At 37.8% G+C, this 16912-nt stretch overlaps 1 protein-coding gene, 2 long non-coding RNA genes and 1 pseudogene across 4 annotated transcripts; 3 read left to right on the top strand and 1 right to left on the bottom strand.

Annotated features, from left to right (window-relative positions):
• LOC110269896 lies at nt 2542-3982 on the top strand. The gene is made up of 3 exons (XR_002358733.1): nt 2542-2632; nt 2744-2857; nt 3928-3982. It is a non-coding gene; the product is annotated as an uncharacterized LOC110269896 (long non-coding RNA).
• Nucleotides 6440-14357, bottom strand: LOC110265901. The gene is made up of 3 exons (XM_021109446.1): nt 13782-14357; nt 6625-7204; nt 6440-6478 (listed from the first exon to the last, which is right to left on the bottom strand). Exons 1-3 carry the CDS (start codon nt 13949-13951, stop codon nt 6440-6442), a joined length of 789 nt encoding a protein of 262 aa, XP_020965105.1. The 5' UTR covers nt 13952-14357.
• LOC110270993 lies at nt 7221-8793 on the top strand. 2 transcript variants are annotated; one of them, XR_002360892.1, is made up of 3 exons: nt 7221-7255; nt 7553-7666; nt 8732-8793. It is a non-coding gene; the product is annotated as an uncharacterized LOC110270993 (long non-coding RNA). The 2 variants fall into 2 exon arrangements; XR_002360895.1 differs by lacking the exon at nt 7221-7255 and adding an exon at nt 7335-7441.
• Nucleotides 14242-16541, top strand: LOC107606517 (annotated as a pseudogene).

Here is a 16912-nt window from a genome sequence, read left to right as displayed (position 1 = left end):
TGTAACACCCTAATTACCCTAAGCCTTACCTCACACCGTAAAGCAAAGGTTAATCAAAGGTTACGACAAGTCTAAGGCTTATACATATAATATATAGAAGAAGTAATATATCCTAGAAGCCCGATGAAGGATACAGCTCAAAAACAAGATGTGAAAAGCGCAAAATGTACTCACGAAGCTACAAACTTAACACACAAGAAATAGATATAATATAACCAAATATAAGAGTATAATAGTATGAAGATCTAGCCACAGCTCGCGGAGTTTAAGCCGGATTGCTATATATACAGACCATACATACATCTGAAAGTTAAAACAGCTTATACAAGTTGTTCTCTCAAAGTAAGCCTCTAGGAAAAAGTAAATACAAAAGTGAGAGATAATACAAAATAAGCAAAAAGACTCCAAAACAAATAGAGATCCTCCGCTCTGTCACCACCAAAATAACTCATCGAGGTGGGTTGCGACCTGCATCTGAAAAACAACAACAGAATATGGTATGAGAACCAGAGGTTTTCAGTAAGGTAACAGTGCCTAATAAGTAAGATGTAAGACTCCGGGACACCAAAGGCAATCCTAGAACTTCACATCAAATACGGATATTCAAACTTAGAATAATTTAAATAAATAAAGAACTTTAAACATAAACCGGGCTATCTAAACTTAGGAGAATTCTAACTAATGCTAAACACACCACTGTATCCCATAGCCTTCACCAACCTAACCTCCGTGCGATCCCATCACCACTGCCTACCTACCTCCACAACACCAAAAAATCATAAGTAATACAAGCAAGTAAATCACAAGTAATATACATGTACAGCAAGTAAAACATCTAGCAAATAAGCATATTATTCATTTAGGAAAGATACACAATTAGGCAAAGCAAACAAAACACATAGTAGATGCACATGATGAATGCCTGTCCTATTGGCTCGTGATATCACTTGTTGGTCTATGAATGCCAACCCGACACATCCTTTCGGATGTCAGCTTTCTGCCACGTCCGAGGATATAGCACCTAGCATGCTTTTGTTCCGAGGATATAGTGTCTGGCACACTATCGTTCCGAGGATATAGTGCCTGGCACACTTGCATGCTCATTCCGAGGATATGGTGCATGTAAGACCCAGAACTTTTGAAAAGTCTTATTATGATCAAGTCTCAAAATCATATGGTTATTTATAGCCTTAATTTCAGAAATTATTTTATTAAAGATAATTAAGGCAAGTTTTGATTTATTTGATTTGAGATAAGCTATGATTATTATCCAATTTTATAATTATTGGATTATTTTCTATATTTGAATTATAAAGTTGATAGTTATAAAATAATAAGTATTTTATATGATTTGGATTGGATAAGTCATATTTTAAATATTAATACTGCTATTTTAGAAAATGAAGAAATTAAGTATATTATTTCTTATTATTTGATTTGGGCATTTTATTGAAAATAATTGTAGAGTTGATGAACAAATAGTATTTTATATATTATTATTATTGGATTAGAATTTATTTCTAATTACTATATTATCCCTATTTTTAAGTGAAATTACTAAAATGCCCCTAACCCTAATTTTTGAAAATGAAACCCTAACCCAGTGACCCGCTAACCGACCCGGTTTCCTTCACTCACACTCAGCAGCAGCAGCTGCTGCCCCTCTACCCTAGACACCCACACGCAGAGGCAAAAAGGAAAAGAAAGGAAGAAACAAACGAAGCAAAAGGAGGGGTTCAAAGAAGAGAAGAGGGGAAACAGAGAGGGGACTCGCGGATAGAGAGAGATGGAATCGCGTCCGCCGTTGACCCACACCCTGCCGTTCCGCGTGACTGTGCCGACGTCGCCGTTAGTTTTCCTTGTCGCTGATGATGGAGAACCAAGAGAGGGGGACGTGTGAAGAGAGGAAGGCGCCGTGTCTGGAGGCTGCCACCGTCGAATCCTCCTTGTCACCGACGTTCGGATCGAGAACAGGAGAGGAAGGAAGCGTTGTTTGACCGTCGCACCTCGCCGTCGATCGCCTTCGAACCGCGCCGAACCCAGGACTGCGGGCCTGAGGGATGTGATGCAGGAGCCCGACACGAGAAAGAGGGAGCGCGCGTGCTCGCGCGAGGGGAAGGCGACGCTGCTGTCATCGCTGTTGCTGAGCTGCCGTCGCCGTTCCTCCAGAACCGCCACCGCTGGGTCGCTGTGAAGAGGGGTCCGCTGCTGTGACGCCACTGCTACTGTGGCTGTCTCGGTGTTCATCGCGTCCCTGGTCATCACCGGCTGTTCTGATGATGTCAACGGATTCAGGCCGCCACCGGTGTCGCTGCCGGAGAAGGGAGCTGCATCTCTGTGATTCTGACCGCCGGGGATGGTTCTGTGACTTCCGGGACCGCCGCCGGAGCTTCTGGCCATTTCTGTCGCTTGAGACCCTACTGCCGTCGCCGGAAAAAGTATGCCGGTAAGGGTTTCGAATTTGATTTTCGTTTCTTATGAGATTCTGGAGTTTTATTGTTGCGGCATGTTGGTTTCAGTCACTGTTGCCGGAGTCAGGTCGCCGCAGCCGCTGGAGGTGGCTGCCGGGGCCACCGCCGAACCGGTTCAGAGACCACTGCTGTTTCGGTTCAGCCGCTCTTTCTTTAGTTCGGTAAGCGTTTCGATTTGAAAGCCCTTTAGTTACCGTTCTGTTATCATACGCTGAGGTTTGTGGCATTAATTGCTATAAGATTGAGTTTCGGTTGTTGTATGTTGCGATTAGAGTTGTTGAGACTCTTGCGAAAGTGGCTTGGAGCTGAGGTTTTGGTTGCCGCCAGTTCGGTTTGAGACAGAAAGGACTTGATGAGGCATTTGGGTTATGGATTTGCGTTTTGAGGTAGGAGCGCTTTCTGAAAACTACAGTTTATTATTGGAATTATTACATATGGATACTGATGTGAGACATGGTGTAATTAGTGATTGTATCTGCCTTATGTATTATTTGATTGACTCGAACGATTATGGATGTTGGCTTGGCTGAAACTTAAGCCGAAGGGCTGTATTTATTGATAAATTGGCTGGTTCTGGATTGAACCGTGAGCCGGATGGCTGAGATGGATGGTAATCCATGGTTGAGTATAAATGCATGTATGCAATCGAATGAATTGTGAATTTAAGACGGATGGTTGAGATGAATGTTGTATGCGAGTATGCTTGTGTTTTCTCTCTGGTTGTAAGGGTGACAGGGCACCGATACCCTCTAATGGCGACAGGGCGCAGATACCCTCTAATGGCGACAGGGCGCAGATACCCTCTAATGGCGACAGGGCGCAGATACCCTCTAATGATAATAAAGCGCAACAGAGAGACTGTGTCCGGGTTAGCTACCGGACACGTCGGGTTGGCTTGGTAACCGACAGATGATATCATCAGCCACTAGGGACAGGCATGCATCATATGCATTTATGTGACATTATTTGGGTGTGTATATTATACTTGGTTTGCCTATGTGACTAATTGCTAATTATTCTACTTGCAATAACTGTTTGTTTGTGCTTGCATCCTTCTATTTGTGTTTGCTACTGGGACTCTGTTGGACTATGGTGATTGGTTGCTGGTTGGATTGTTTGGGCCTAGGGCCGTGGTTGGAATGAGGTGAACCGATGGTTGATTTCACTTTTGTGTTTCTGGTTTGGAATAAAATTATGAAAAGCTATTTTGGTTCCGCATAGATAAACCGTTTTGAAAGGCTTTTGAGTTTTTGAGAATTGAACCGTTCTTCTTTCCGAAAAGATTTCTGACTTTACTTTCATTGTAAACCATTGTTTTTGAAAGGAGACATAAGACGGTTATGAATCACTGGTGCGGTTATCTTCATGTATCCTATTACAGTAATTCCCAAAAACCCTCTACTGAGAACCCTTTCGAGGATGATGTTCTCACCCCCCTACATTTTTTTCTTTTCAGGATATGGGCGCAGAAGTTACGAAGAGCTTATTTAATTGTTGTTGTGATGCTCTGTATTGTTTTAGTTATGGTTTACTGCACCCTCGCCTTTATCTTGATATAATCTGTAAGAGGGATAGGAATTGTATTGTATTATGTTTGTAATATTACTTATATATATTTATGTATATATATGGATGTACTCTTTATGAGTTTTTGTAAGTTGTATGGTATTTATGGATGTACGTTATCGAACAAAAGTATCTTTGGGAGCGGTATTGCGGTTTAAAGTTTTAAACAGGCTCATATTTAGTATTAATTAATATAAGTGTTGTCGTAATGTCCGAACTATCAGAGTCACGCAGCCGAAAGTTCGAGCTTTGGTAGTTAGGGTGTTACATTATGGTATCAGAGCAGTTCTTCCTGTAGAGCCTGAGGAATAGACTGACTATGCTTCAATTGCATACTCTGAGAGTTTGTCATGTATTAGGTCTTGTTGAATGACGAGGATTAGAGCTTTATGCACATGACGGTCTATTGATTTAACGCTGTTAGTCTTGCATTGCATAATTCCTGAGATTAAGTTTGGCCGGCTTAATACTGGTGAATTATGTATATGAAAGCACTGATGGGTTATCATAGATGAAATACGAGTTTTGAGTAAAGCGAATTGCGGGTTTTGGGAACGTTAGAAACTATTTCTCGAGGCTATTCAGTTGTGTGTCTTGAATTCTGTTCGAGTTGACCTGTTCTTTATTATCCTAACTTGAAGTCCTTGTTTTCTAATCCTTTGGAAAGTAGTTTGATTTTTCAACTCTATTCCTCTATCGACAATGCACATCTTCAATTGATTATGTATTTGGAATATTTTTCAAAATTTTGAAAAGAAAGGATTTACCACTTTTGTCTCGGTTGAGTTTCGTTTGATAAGCTCTACTTGACTTATTTTGAATTGAGTTTGATTTAGCATGCTATATGGTTTATGTCATTGTTGTTCTTTTGAAAATGTTGGACTCATGGCTTTCTTCTTACGAACGGACGAAAGTCTTCCTTAAGCCTTCCATCTCCATAAATGTCATGCTTGACTTTGTTTTTAACTGATCTTTTACATCTTGTGAATATTGCCATTGATCTTGGTTTGTCCTCTTTTGTGAATCTCATTCTTATATGAGTAAGTTTGATTCATTTCAAAATAGTGCATCATTTATCCTCTCATTGTCTCTACCAGAGTTTTTAGTCAAAGACTTATCCTTGAGAGATTACTAATGATTGAGTTGTCTTTTCTATGACTTTTGTATTCTTTAGGATCAATTAAAAGCTTATTTGATGTCTCATGCCTAGTGGATCTTGTTTAAACTACTTTGATTTGAGATCTTTTCTTGTATGGCTTGACTCCTTTTCAAGTACATCCTAATTTTCTTGAATATTATTGCGAGATGGTGATTTCAAGTATACTTTTGGAGACTTGTTTTGAATTTTATAAAGCAGATTGAATTCTCTTTGAATAAGTTCTAAATTGAACTTATTTTTCAGTTGCTTGGTTATAATTGAAACCATTGTTCAATTTTTGACAAAATTGTTTTAGAGTTGACATGCGCTATTTTAAATGAGGTTTTGAAAGGTTTCCTTGTTTAATGGAAACCTGTTTGTTTGTAACGCACCATTTGTCTCCTTACCAGATTGTAAGCAAAAAAAAAATTTTACCTCGGAATTTATTTCTTTTCTAAAGAGAGTTTAACCTCCTCTTTTGTCCTCGCTATAAATGTTATACACGCTTGTTTGAATATGGGTTTTGGGAATTTTTGAACAAGCATTTGATTTCTCTTCCGAGTTTTATGAATTACCTTTGGTTAAGTTGTGCACCTAATTATCTTTCTAAAATATTTGAGGAAATATTTTAGCTCTTAGCCAAACTTGTGTGCATTTTGTTTTTAAAACTCTACATGATCTACTTCAACATGAAAGCGTATTAAAAGCAAAGCCACATTTATGCTTTTGTTACTCTTTTGACAGATGTTGTTACTTAACTTCTCTTTCAGACTGCGAAGTAGTTTTTCTGCAAGTTTTCGATTCTTTTAAGAGCAATGTATTCGAAAGTATTTTAATTATGCTCTTGAGTTCTGTGAGCCTTGTCTTGGGTTTGAAATATTCTCTTCTGTAAACCTCATACTTCTTCGACCCAATTTGAATTTGGTTCAAATTAATGTGCTGATTCTTCCTATTGATCCTATTGAATTTCCTTGATCCAAGGGTTATCTTGAAGTTGTCAATTGAATTGAGTCTATCAAACTTCATTGCTCGAGTGTCCTTGTTTATTTGGAATTGGATACATTCTCTCAAATCTTTGAGTACTATCCTTGACATTTGACTCTCCTTTTTAAATCTTGTATCCTTCTGAGTAGGCTCGAGAATTGTTTTGATATCACGTGCGACTTATATCCCTATTTTTAAGTGAAATTACTAAAATGCCCCTAACCCTAATTTTTGAAAATGAAACCCTAACCCAGTGACCCGCTAACCGACCCGGTTTCCTTCACTCACACTCAGCAGCAGTAGCTGCTGGCCCTCTACCCTAGACACCCACACGCAGAGGCAAAAAGGAAAAGAAAGGAAGAAACAAACGAAGCAAAAGGAGGGGTTCAAAGAAGAGAAGAGGGGAAACAGAGAGGGGACTCGCGGATAGAGAGAGATGGAATCGCGTCCGCCGTTGACCCACACCCTGCCGTTCCGCGTGACTGTGCCGACGTCGTCGTCAGTTTTCCTTGTCGCCGATGATGGAGAACCAAGAGAGGGGGACGTGTGAAGAGAGGAAGGCGCCGTGTCTGGAGGCTGCCACCGTCGAATCCTCCTTGTCACCGCTGTTCGGATCGAGAACAGGAGAGGAAGGAGGCGCTGTTTGACCGCCGCACCTCGCCGTCGATCGCCTTTGAACCGCGCTGAACCCAGGACTGCGGGCGTGAGGGATGGGATGCAGGAGCCCGACACGAGAAAGAGGGAGCGCGCGTGCTCGCGCGAGGGGAAGGCGACGCTGCTGTCATCGCCGTTGCTAAGCTGCCGTCGCCGTTCCTCCAGAACCGCCACCGCTGGGTCGCTGTGAAGAGGGGTCCGCTGCTGCGACGCCGCTGCTACTGTGGCTGTCGCGGTGTTCATCGTGTCTCTGGTCATCTCCGGCTGTTCTGATGATGTCAAGGGGTTCAGGCCGCCGCCGGTGTCGCTGCCGGAGAAGGGAGCTGCATCTCTGTGATTCTGACCGCCGGGGATGGTTCTGTGACTTCCAGGACCGCCGCCGGAGCTTCTGGCCATTTCTGTCGCTTGAGACCCTGCTGCCGTCACCGGAAAAAGTATGCCGGTAAGGGTTTCGAATTTGATTTTCGTTTCTTATGAGATTCTGGAGTTTTATTGTTGCGGCATGTTGGTTTCAGTCACCGTTGCCAGAGTCGGGTCGCCGCAGCCGCTGGAGGTGGCTGCCGGAGCCACCACCGAACCGGTTCAGAGACCACTGCTATTTCGGTTCAGCCGCTCTTTCTTTAGTTCGGTAAGCGTTTCGATTTGAAAGCCCTTTAGTTATCGTTCTGTTATCATACGCTGAGGTTTGTGGCGTTAATTGCTATAAGATTGAGTTTCGGTTGTTGTATATTGCGATTAGAGTTGTTGAGACTGTTGCGAAAGTGGCTTGGAGCTGAGGTTTTGGTTGCCGCCAGTTCGGTTTGAGACAGAAAGGACTTGATGAGGCATTTGGGTTATGGATTTGCGTTTTGAGGTAGGGGCGCATTCCAAAAACTACAGTTTATTATTGGAATTATTACATATGGATACTGATGTGAGACATGGTGTAATTAGTGATTGTATCTGCCTTATGTATTATTTGATTGACTCGAACGATTATGGATGTTAGCTTGGCTGAATTGTTGTGTGGCTTGTGAAATGTAATGTTTGAAGTTGATTTATTTATTGATAAATTGGCTGGTTCTGGATTGAACCGTGAGCCGGATGGCTGAGATGGATGGTGATCCATGGTTGAGTATAAATGCATGTATGCAATCGAATGAATTGTGAATTTAAGACGGATGGTTGAGATGAATGTTGTATGCGAGTATGCTTGTGTTTTCTCTCTGGTTGTAAGGGTGACAGGGCACTGATACCCTCTAATGGCGACAGGGCGCAGATACCCTCTAATGGCGACAGGGCGCAGATACCCTCTAATGATAATAAAGCGCAACAGAGAGACTGTGTCCGGGTTAGCTACCGGACACGTCGGGTTGGCTTGGTAACCGACAGATGATATCATCAGCCACTAGGGACAGGCATGCATCATATGCATTTATGTGACATTGTTTGGGTGTGTATATTATACTTGGTTTGCCTATGTGACTAATTGCTAATTGTTCTACTTGCAATAACTGTTTGTTTGTGCTTGCTTCCTTCTATTTGTATTTGCTACTGGGACTCTGTTGGACTGTGGTGATTGGTTGCTGGTTGGATTGTTTGGGCCTAGGGCCGTGGTTGGAATGAGGTGAACTGATGGTTGATTTCACTTTTGTGTTTCTGGTTTGGAATAAAATTATGAAAAGCTATTTTGGTTCCGCATAGATAAACCGTTTTGAAAGGCTTTTGAGTTTTTGAGAATTGAACCGTTCTTCTTTCCGAAAAGATTTCCGACTTTACTTTCATTGTAAACCGTTGTTTTTGAAAGGAGGCATAAGATGGTTATGAATCACTGGTGCGGTTATCTTCATGTATCCTATTACAGTAATTCCCAAAAACCCTCTACTGAGAACCCTTTCGAGGATGATGTTCTCACCCCCCTACATTTTTCCCCTTTCAGGATATGGGCGCAGAAGTTACGAAGAGCTTATTAATTGTTGTTGTGATGCTCTATATTGTTTTAGTTATGGTTTACTGCATGGTTTACTGCACCCTCGCCTTTATCTTGATATAATCTGTAAGAGGGATAGGAATTGTATTGTATTATGTTTGTAATATTATTTATATACATTTATGTATATATATGGATGTACTCTTTATGAGTTTTTGTAAGTTGTATGGTATTTATGGATGTACGTTATCGAACGAAAGTATCTTTGGGAGTGGTATTGCGGTTTAAAGTTTTAAACAGGCTCATATTTTAGTATTAATTAATATAAGTGTCGTCGTAATGTCCGAACTATCAGAGTCGCGCAGCCGGAAGTGCGAGCTTTGGTAGTTAGGGTGTTACAGTGCATGGCACACTCTTGCAACACAGAAGGAAAACAACAACAACATCTATTTCATCATAAATCACTCCAAGGATATAGTGCCTGGAACACTATCATTCCAAGGATATAATCCCTGGCACACTATCCACATCCAACAAGTCCATCTACCTCAAAGCATCACCAGTCATCACAATTTCTCATCTCAAATCACTTTCAATTATCAATTCTCAACATTTCAAGCATATAGTGCTTGGCACACTTTCCACCTTCAACAAAATCATCATTCCTTTTTGAGTCCTCAACTCATCATAACCATCATCATTTCCATTAACATCCTTAAACATTCATATTTCTCAAGTTCATCATAAGCAATTCCATTTCTCAGAAATCTCTTCAACCGTATATTTGTAATTTCACATTCACCAGTTCAACTAGAAATTACACATATCTTACAAACCTGGTCACCGGCTCTAAGCTCATAACAAAAAATACCCTTTTATCACTTTATTATTTTCCCCCTTGAATTCAAGGACCTAAAACTGGCAAATAAGTTTTAAACAAGTGTTACGGAAGTTTTGCAAGCTTGCTAGGAAGGTAAAAAAGTTAAAAACAAGGTTTTAGTTGAAAAACAGGGCATGTGCGTACACACAAGGGTGTGCGTGCACACGCCCAGAAAAATTTTCAAATGTGTCGTACGCATAGAGGTGTGCGTACACACAGGTAGTAAAATTTTCAACTCTGTTCATCCGCACGAGGCATTTGAACGCCTTCAACAGAGTGCACCTTCCAACGTGTGCGTGCGCACAGGTTGCAAATCTTCGTTGGGTGTGTGTGCGCACAGGTCGTGCTAGCGCTCTCAACAGCAAGCCTTTCCCTGTGTGTAAGTGCGCACAAGGCTGTGCGTGCGCACAGGTTCAAAAACTCACAGGGGTGTGCATGCATACACAAACCAGAAATCACAAATTCTGCAGCATTCACAGAATTCAGATTTCAACACCAAACTTTGAATGATCATAACTTCCTCTACAAAAGTCCATTTCCTACAAACTTTATATCCACTTAAAGATTTTTCAATGAACTTTAATTTAAAACAAATTCCAACAAATCTTGAAAACTAAGGCTCAAGTTATGATCCATCAAAGTTCATCAAAAATCAATTTTTACCAAAAACACTAAAACTCAATATTGCCACAACTCTCAATCCAAAATTACTTATTACATATTCAAAACAATCCCAATGTACCTATATCATATTCACATATCCTCCAATTCATTCCACAATCTAAAACTCACATTTTCATCATTTCCATATCCAATTCATCCATCAAATCATTAAGCTCCCAAATATTACACAATAACATTACACCTCAATAATTTCTCATACACAGATCCATCACTTACCACCCATTATTATCATAAAAGTCACCCAACACCAACCTTACACACCATCAATAATCCACCAACCTTAACACAACATCAACCACAAAATTCAAAATCCAAAAGTATCATCAACATATATCATCACACATCACAATCATCAATATCCTTTATTCCAAACCATCACAAACATTTTACATTGCCTTAAATTCTCATAATACTCATTATTCATCAATATAACTAATCACCATCAATACTCATCAACACCAATAATTCCCAACAATCATCATCAACCATAATAATCCAATACAACCAACAATTACATCAATTCACATATAATTATTCATACGCCAATATCATTCAATCCTATCTTAGGGTCAACTAGCCTAAGTGTCCAAAAACATTACATATTGCATAAAGAAAATCGAAACCGTACCTTGGCCGATTCCCAATATGCACAAACACCCAAGGCTTGATTCCAGCAAGATCAACAAGCCTCAAACACCAACACCACTTCCACAACTCACCAACTACCAAGCTATACACATAACATACCAAGAATCAACACTATGGCTAACCAAAATATCAAACCACAAGAGTTTAAAGAGACTTACCTTATTCAACGAGATTAGGAGTAAAATCCAACAATTACCTGCTATTAGAGATCATCTAAACAACCAAAACCACAAACTTACTCAAAAACCAAACCCCAAAAATGCATAAAGTTAGGGAAGGAAACTAGGATATGAGTTTTGAGTTCTTACCAAATTTTCTTAGATAGAAACGAAGAGCTCGGTGAGAGCTTCGCGTGGCCACAAATGGCTCGTCAATCGGAGTTCCGTAACTCACGTTATGGCTCTCGGAAGGTGATGATGAATAGTAACATCACCTCTTCTCCTCTCTTCTCTCAAACCGCGCCTCTCTCTCTTTGGAGGGTAAAAAAGAGCTGAGTTGCTCATTTAACTCACTTATATATGTTGGGTATTGGGCCCAATTTGGGCCCGGTCCAACCCGTTAGCATTTTTGGTCCGTTTTGCCCACTTTGGGCCAAAACCTTTAAGATTAGTGTCCGGTTTTTAATTCTAAATTATTTTTATCCTTTCAAAACAACAAATCAATTTTCAAAATCTTATTTTTTCAAAATACGTGGTACTGGACAAACTAAAGCCAGTACTGCCAGTTTAAGCACCAATACGCATTTTTACAAAAAATTTTCACAAAAGATACATTTTCCAACTTAGAAAAATTCATTGAAATCAAATTTCACCTTTTTATATTCAAATTAAAACTTCTAAATTTTGAATCTATCTTGGGCACTTAAAATTATTATTTTTATTAAAATGGTTTTACAGAAAAATTTCGGTTCTTACACTAATGTTGAATCGTGAGCTTCCAAGGCTTGAATGCAAGCTTAATTGATGTATTTTGATGTGTTTATGATGGTTGGAATGTTGCTCTTTGGTTTGAGAAAGAATTCATCATAAAAATAAACTTTTATGAGTTCTAATACTGTAATGATATAATATTTTTGTTGTTGTACTGTTGGTTTTGAATTAGAATTGAATTTAGTAAATTGGTGATGTTCAAGTTTGAATACATATATTTCACATAGTTCAAGTTATTCTATTCAAATAAGCATATTGCTAAATGTTTGTGAATTTGGTTAAACTTACTTTTATATAGGACAATTTTTTGTTAAACTAATTTTATCTGTGTAATTAAATAATTAATTCTCTATCATTCTAATAGTTTTTAATTTTTTGCATAGTCAGTGCAATTAATTATATTATATTTTCAATATGTTTTAAGAGTGAAAATGACAGTAAATTAAAAAATATATGAGATCATTTTAAATAACTTATGGAAGAGTTTGTATTTGCATATGAACAAAACTATATATGTAGTAATATATATTGCTAAATATTTGTGAATTTGGAATGTGTATTTACCTCTTTTATTTTATTTGATTTTGACGGATAATATATTGATAATGCATGATTAGTGATTCTTGATTATCGATTCTAGTTTTAGTGGATTTAGGGTTGTAGGTTTGAACTGCTGAAAGTGTTTGATATATCGTGATTAGTGATTTTTTATTATTGATTCTAGTTTTAGTGAATTTAGGATTGTAGGTTTGAATTGCTAAAAGTGTTTGATATATCCTAATTATTGATTCTTGATTATTGATTATAGTTTAGTGGATTTAGTAGATTTATGGATGTTGCTTCTTGATTATTGACTGTTGTTCATTGATTGTTGACAATTGGTGTTGTTTAAGTTAATTGTTGATGAATAGAGTTTGTGGCGGATTTCAGTTATAGATGAAACTCTGCTGAAATTTCTAAAAAAATCTCTATATATTATGGTTATTTGCTTCTGAAGTTTTAATTTATATTTCCATATTGGTTTGTTTGTGAATTATTGAGAGGTTTACACCAAACAACAACGTATGTAATCAGGAGATGACCATCGTCATCAAGCTGATGTACAACCATCCATGTTCGAGCTACAAGAAGATCCCCTCTGAGACCAGAGAGTAATGGTTTTAGAAGTGAGCGGTAAAAATCTTAATGTAGTCAAACCTTATTAGCTAGTTTAATCTTCTATTTTGTTTCATACTATATATTTTGATTAACTAATTTTAAAGTTTCTTTATACGGGTGAACTTTATATGGGACAAGGAGTATGGTTCCTTCATCAGGAAGATATACAACCATCAAATAGGTAGGCGGCTGTAATAGATGTTGGAGAAAGTACGTGAGAGGTGCGGCCACCTCACTTCCTGGCTCCGCCCGGAAATCAAGAAGGCTATGTACGTTCACTGGGAGACCGATAAGTGTTTCAGGCATCGGCATCTCACAAACAGAGCTAACAGGACATCGGATAGGTTGTCCAAGTATACCGACGACTCAACGACCTTCATGGAGACTAAGGCCAGACTGGTATGTAGCTTCTCTAATTTTGTTATTAACTTAGTTTTATTCTTTGATATATCATTAGTAGGCATCCTAACATATTGTTTCAATGCAACATATGTAGTCGAAGTTGTTGGATTGCTAGGCGACATTGGCGGAGAACTTCAATTACACCACACTTTGAAGGAGAACAAAGAGATATTTGCTTATCAGCGGTCTACGGATCATTATGTGAATAAACATCTGATCTTGTGATATAAAATTTTCAATTAACTGTACAACTGTCGTCCTAATCATAATAACATGTGTTACACAGGAGTCTTACATGCAGAGACTAGAAGCCGCAACTCAGTAATCTTAGCAAAGTGGGGAGGACGTTAGTGGTTCTGCTACTTCAGTCGTCGATCCTAATGCGGTTTGGCATGAGACTGCCTCAGCGTCATACAAGAACCGCGTATATGGGTTGGGGTTGTTCTTCGCCAACAGCCTCTGCACCTCCACGATGAGGCCATGGTCCACCTCTATCACCAGTCGAGTCGTCGATCCCGAGGAACGCATTGATTTGAGGCTGCAGGTGCAGGAGCTCACCCAGAGCCTTCATGAACAGGCTCAGGAGCTGAACGAGACTCGGGAGAGGTATCAGAAGATCCTCACATGCGTGACGAACACGAATAAGCTCAGGCTAGAGTGAAAGGAGAAACTAGAGTAGCTTCAACAGATGGAGCAGCGGATGGCGATGTATCAGGCCTAGATGCACGTTAGTGGCAGCAGCGCTACTGGTGGCAGTAGTGCTACTGGTGGGACACAGACATCATCGCCTTCTCCGCTGCCTTAGCAGGACCACGGGAATGACGATAACGACGACTACCAGAATCTTTAGTGATTATGGCTTTGTTTTATTGTTTCATTATATTTGATTTATTTGAATTTTAATTTATTTGAACATTTGATATTTAATATTACATAATTGCAGTGGCGGAGCTTCATTCAGACAAGGGGGGCCATGGCCCCCCAAACTTTTTATAAAAAAATTAGTAGTATTTCATCAAAAATAAAAAATAGTTCAATTGGTTTAAATGCTTTATTATAACTTGAAGTATCCAAGTTCAATTCCCATCTCATACATTTATTGTATAATAATTTTTAGTGAGTGGGCCTTTGTTAACTTCACAATACATTAAAATTAAAAGATAAAATCAAATCAAATCAAAAAAATTATCTAACAAAAAAAAATAAGAATAACAAAAATCATCTAATAATCAAATCAAATAAAAGAAGATCATCTAATAAAATAAAAGATATCTAATAATCAAATCAAATAAAAAAATAACTATAAAAACACAAAAGATAACCTTTGCTTAGTGAGTGGGCCTTTGTTAACTTCACAACACATTAAAATTGAAAGATAAAATCAAATCAAATCAAAAAAATTATCTAACAAAAAAAATAAGAATAACAAAAATCATCTAATAATCAAATCAAATAAAAAAATAACTATAAAAACACAAAAGATAACCTTTGCTTCTCAAAACACACGCTATGCTAATGCCTTGGCTTCTCTTCTCAAAGGCGTGAAACACGCTACTTTGCTTCTCTTCTCAAAACAGTGAAACACGCACGCTACTGCTTTGCTTTGCTTCTCAAAAAATTAAGTATTTTTTATTTATTTAATTTAATTTTTTATATGATAAAAATATTATAATATTTAATAAGTATTGATATTATTGTATTTTGATAAATTTATAAAAAAAATTCAATAAATATTATAAATTTTAATATTTATCCTTCTAACTTTTTTTTTACATATTTTACAGAATATATATTCAAATTTTTATACAAAATAATGATGAAAAATAAAAGAATTGATGCATTTTTTAAGAGGAAGGCTAATATTCAAGAAGGGGAACATATAACTTCTACAATATCAACACTTGTAGATAGTTCTTCTACTATAATGAATCACGAAGAAAGTTATTCCTGTGCATCAGTTTTTTTCAAAATTGACTTTCATCGTCAATATCATTTGTTCTTCTAGTAAGCGACATGATGAGTTACATGCTGCCAAGACAGATGAAATTGTCCATTTATTAGAGATTGATGAACTTGAAACTGGTAAAGGGGCAAATCAAATTGGTACTTTGAAACGAGCAGGTGATACTTGATGGAGTTCTCATTTCTCTTCTGTTTGCAGTTTGATAAATATGTATGGTGCAACGTTGACTGTTTTACAAAAGATTATTGTTGATGGATCAACTTATTCTCAGCGTGGTGATGCAGATAGTGCTTACAATACCCTGACCTCATTTGAGTTTGTATTGATCTTGCATTTGATGAAAGATATGATGGGAATAACTGATATTCTTTGTCAAGCTTTACAAAAGCAGTCTCAAGACATAGTTAATGCTGTGCAACTAGTTCATTCTACAAAAACACTTATCCAAAGCATGAGAGATGACAGATGGGAGGAATTATTAAAAAATGTGAAATCATTTTGTGAGCAACATGATATTCTTTTTCCTGATTTAACTGCTTCTTATGTTGCAAGGCAAGGAGCCAAGGACGCTCGCGTCACCAAAAAGATCATATTATAGTTGAGCATTATTTTAGAGTGGAGATATTTTTAGTCACAATTGATAAGCAATTACAAGAGTTAAATAGCAGATTTAATGATCAAGCAATGGATCTACTAAGTCTGAGCTCTACTCTCATGCCTAAGGATGCTTACAAAAATTTTGACATTGCTAAGATTTCTACTCTTGTTGATAGCTACTATCCCGAAGACTTTACTGAACAAGAGAAGATTAATTTGCCTTTTCAGCTTCAGCATTTTATTCTTGATGTTCGTCAGCATCCAGAAATGAAAAATTTGTCAACTATTCATGAACTGTGTAGATGTTTAGCAGAAACAAAAAAGTCAAAAGTGTATTACTTGATTGATAGATTGATTCGTCTGATATTAACTCTTCCAGTTTCTACAGCTACTACAGAGCGATCATTTTCAGCAATGAAAATAATAAAGACAAGGTTAAGAAACAAGATGGATGACGACTTTCTTGCGGATAGTTTGGTTATTTACATTGAGAAAGAAATTGATGAAAAGTTTAGTTCTGACTCAATTATTGAAGATTTTAAGTCATTAAAAACTTGAAGAGTACCATTATAAACTATTTTATATTTTTTATCTGTAGAATTATAATAAATTTAAATAAAAAATTAAAATTAAAAAGAAAAAATAAAAAAAAAAATTGCGTCACAATATTTTTTTAAAAAAATGACATTACCATCGGATTTACCGAGGGCATAATCCGACGGTAATAGTGCGAAAAATAGGATATTGTGGCGCCAACGTTATTGTTGAAAAAATCTGCCGATAACCAAATAATTTTTTGAGCAGGTAATTCGTCGCAGAATCCGACAGTAATTACCGTCAGACAAAAAAATTCGACGGTAATTGATTACCGGTGAGATTTATACCTTCAGATTCTTTCCGGCGGTAAATTTATTGGTAATTAACTTACT

Source organism: Arachis ipaensis, chromosome B01 (assembly GCF_000816755.2).
Source record: "Arachis ipaensis cultivar K30076 chromosome B01, Araip1.1, whole genome shotgun sequence".
In the NCBI taxonomy this organism is placed as follows: domain Eukaryota; kingdom Viridiplantae; phylum Streptophyta; class Magnoliopsida; order Fabales; family Fabaceae; genus Arachis; species Arachis ipaensis.
The sequence above is the reverse complement of the archived record's forward strand: the minus strand, read 5'-3'. Positions and strand labels throughout refer to the sequence as shown.

Bases quoted from the DNA above. Each gene is read 5' to 3' on its own strand.
- LOC110265901 (XM_021109446.1), bottom strand. From the start codon at position 13,951: ATGCGTTCCTCGGGATCGACGACTCGACTGGTGATAGAGGTGGACCAT. The intron at 7,205-13,781 runs AGAACCACTAAC...GACAGAAATGGC, and splicing joins GGATCGACGACTGAAGTAGC to CAGAAGCTCCGGCGGCGGTC. The intron at 6,479-6,624 runs GTGTGGGTCAAC...GTGGGTGTCTAG, and splicing joins CAGTCACGCGGAACGGCAGG to GGTAGAGGGCCAGCAGCTAC.